Source organism: Colobus angolensis, unplaced genomic scaffold (genome assembly GCF_000951035.1).
Source record: "Colobus angolensis palliatus isolate OR3802 unplaced genomic scaffold, Cang.pa_1.0 Scaffold502, whole genome shotgun sequence".
Lineage (NCBI taxonomy): Eukaryota > Metazoa > Chordata > Mammalia > Primates > Cercopithecidae > Colobus > Colobus angolensis.
The window spans coordinates 334,681-338,021 of record NW_012118511.1 but is presented as its reverse complement, the minus strand read 5'-3'; the positions used below and the strand labels follow the sequence as shown (position 1 = coordinate 338,021).

The window sequence follows — 3,341 nt, the reverse complement described above, 5'->3', positions numbered from 1 at the left end:
GCAATGTTAAAAAGAAAAATGACGTTTCGGGAGAAAATGTTTTTCACATATATAACCAGAGATTAATAACAAGTCTGTTGAAAGACTTCTTTAAATCACCAAGAAACTCATAATCCACTCCATAGAAAATGGCAAACCATATGAACAGATAAAGAGGAAGAAGTTTAAATGACAAATACCCTAAACTGCCAATCTGACCATTAATCAGGGAAATGCAGATTGAAACAAGGTGTCATTTCCCGGCTAATTTTGTGGTAACAAGACGAGGTAAATTGTCCCAGGAGCTGGGGAGGAACCGCTGCTCTAGGTAGAGGGGGAACAGGAGGTGGCACCACCCACATTGTCATATACCAGCCCTGACATCAGTCCCATGGCCGTGCTTGGACTTGGGTACAGGTGCAGAGACGTCTGAGCTGAAGCCCAAGGGCCTTGTCCTGATCATCGTCCTGTCCTCTCCTGACGCGCACTCCGGAATGAGCAGAACATCTGTGTCCCATTTCTAGTGCCGTGCATGGAAAACAAACCCAAGTGATCATGTGTGGATGCTCTGTGTGTGCACCAAAGCCTCCGCCTAAAATCAGAGGAGAGATCTGGCTTTAATGCACCCTGTTGGAAAGGACAGAGGGACGAAAGGACAGGTGGAGATGCTGGTCTTTTCTCCATGCTCCATGTTTTTCTCCAAATTGCTTGTGTTTCAAATTAATACATTAATAATATGAAAATGTGGAATAAAATGAGAGACTTTTGGCAGGCTGTCACTAACGTGCCCTGCTTGCTTGTTCGCAGGTATGGATCCTGGCGGGAGCCAGTCAACCCCTATTATGTCAATGCCGGCTACGCCCTGGCCCCAGCCACCAGTGCCAATGACAGCGAGCAGCAGAGCTTGTCCAGTGATGCAGACACCCTGTCCCTCACGGACAGCAGCGTGTAAGTCTCGCCCTGGATACCCAGTCCCTCACAGACAGCAGCGTGTAAGTCCTGCCCCAGACACCCTGTCCCTCACGGACAGCAGCGTGTAAGTCCTGCCCCAGACACCCTGTCCCTCACGGACAGCAGCGTGTAAGTCTCGCCCTGGATACCCAGTCCCTCACAGACAGCAGCGTGTAAGTCCTGCCCCAGACACCCTGTCCCTCACAGACAGCAGCGTGTAAGTCCTGCCCCAGACACCCTGTCCCTCACAGACAGCAGCGTGTAAGTCCTGCCCCAGACACCCTGTCCCTCACGGACAGCAGCGTGTAAGTCCTGCCCTGGACACCTTGTTTCTCGCAGATGACAGCATGTAAGTCCCACCCTGCTGCAGAGCGCAGCTAGCTGAGGGGACTTCGTGCTGACCCAGCGATGCCTGGGCTTTGTCTTCAGGGAAAGCGTTTCCTGGCCCCCCAGGTCTCAATGAGAGTGCGTCTGACACTCAGGCAGGCTGTACTGCAGAGACTGTCCTCCAAGCAGCACAAGTGAGGGCTCAGCTTTGTGTCGGGCACTTCTCTCTGTGACCAGGGCTGCTGGGACCTCCCCACGAGGAAGGATCGAGGGTGAACCTAAGACAGACTGTAGGCTCCCCAGGCTAGAGTTTGCTCTTTGGTTTTCAGAGTCTGGGGTTTCCACTTAAAAGACAGGCGCAGGCCGGCTGTCTCACCACTGGCTGTGATGAGTGATGTGGTCCCCGACGCTGGTGTAGTACAGGGTCCTGTCTTGTCCCCGTCACCCACTTGGCAAGGGGCTGGGAGCAGGAGTGAGGGAAGGTGCTGTGGTTGTACTGAGGCCAGGGCCTCAGTGGCCCAGGGACGGCCTGGGCTACACATGTGTGATCCTTGAGGTGACAGGCGGAAGCTTATTCTTTCATTGTCCAGGGAAACCGCATGTGTAAGAACATGCTTGCTTTATGACCTCTTCCCCCGTGCTTCGCAGCTGGCTTTTTGGGGCCTCTGTACACCCAGCCTTCGGAGTTGCTGAGGCTACAAGCGTGCGCCACCACGCCCGGCTAGTGATGACTATTGTGTTTGTGGAGACGAGGCCTTACTGTGCACGCGAACTCCTGGGCTCAAACAGGGCACCCAGTTCAGCCTCACGCGTGCCGGGATTACAGGCATGACCTCCTGTGCCTGGCTGGTTTGTTCTTTTCATTTGCCTATCTTTAAACATTTTTCCAAAACCTGAATTTCAGATGAGCAGAACAAGTTGTCAGACTTTATTTCTGAACCAAACTCAGCCAGCCCACATTGCCGTAGGTCTTGGCCCCTTCGTTTTTCCCCAGGTAACTGTGGTGATGTGGGGGCAGCTCCCTGCCCCTTCCCGGCAGAGCTGCTCTGTGCGGCTTCTCCTGGTTTCTTCATCCTCTTTCAATTTTGAATCTTCAGAATAAAGTGTTGACTTGCTTGTAGCAGCACCTCCCTTGAAGTTAGTGGAGTTGAAGCAGTGCCTGCCATGGCCCTGAAGCCTCGGGCCAGATGGTTGGGTGCAGAGCAGCCCGCAGAGCGCCTGCGCAGACCACGCATCCTAGCATCTGGTTTCCCTCTTCCCCAAAACTGCGTTACTACAACAAAAATTAACCTGCCAACTCAGTGTTCTCAAAAAGTCTCCTAATTCTCTCCAAGAAAAGGGACATATGTTTCCTAAAGGGAGGACCTAAAATAAATAGATATTTTTTTCCTTGATATTCTGTTCATCTTGGTTTGTACTGAAGTGTCTAACAGTTTGGCGTGTAAAATTGCTACACATACTTGGAAGTACATCAGAGGTAAAAAGTGGACAGGTGAAGAGCATCATTCCGGCGGGGCAGCTGGGCTCTGCTTTTGTGCTGGGCGCCAGCTCACCGCTGTTCCACGTGGCGCTCCAGAGGCTGCGGGCTGTGGACGCAGACGTGGGGACAGTGCCTTACCCACAGAGGCCTGCGGAATTTCCCCATCCGAGTGTCACGTCTGGGAAACCAGTAGAGTGGTGGCTTCAGGGCCCTTGAACAAACCCCCGAGGCAAGTGTTAGCTGAGGTGTAGATTCGCTTGTTCCTGACGCCCACCGTGACCAAACCAGGCCTGGACTTGGCTCACCGTTGCCCACAGCACTTAGTGGTGCTGTGACAGCCGAGGACGCCTCAGGAGGTGCCGTGTCTGCCATGCAGCCCTGGGTCGGGCGCGCGCTCACGTTGCCCTGTGTCTCCTGGCAGCTCTGGGAGGCCCCTGTGTGCAGCACGGATCCGTGGAGCTGCCATGCTTCCGAAAGCAGCTTTTCTTTCTTTTCTTTTCTTTCCTTTCTTCTTTCTTTTCTTTCCTTTCTTCTTTCTTTTTTGAGACGGAGTCTCGCTGTGTCGCCCAGGCTGGAGTGCAGTGGCGCGATCTCAGCTCACTGC

General features: G+C 53.3%; 1 protein-coding gene across 1 annotated transcript in view; it reads left to right on the top strand.

The window, feature by feature from the left end:
• Window positions 1–3,341, top strand: part of AXIN1 (axin 1) — a 74,027-nt gene that overhangs the window by 42,795 nt on the left and 27,891 nt on the right. The window contains exon 2 of the mRNA XM_011960082.1: window positions 787–927. Coding sequence (XP_011815472.1) covers window positions 787–927 — 141 coding nt within the window. The remainder of the gene's footprint in view (window positions 1–786; window positions 928–3,341) is intronic.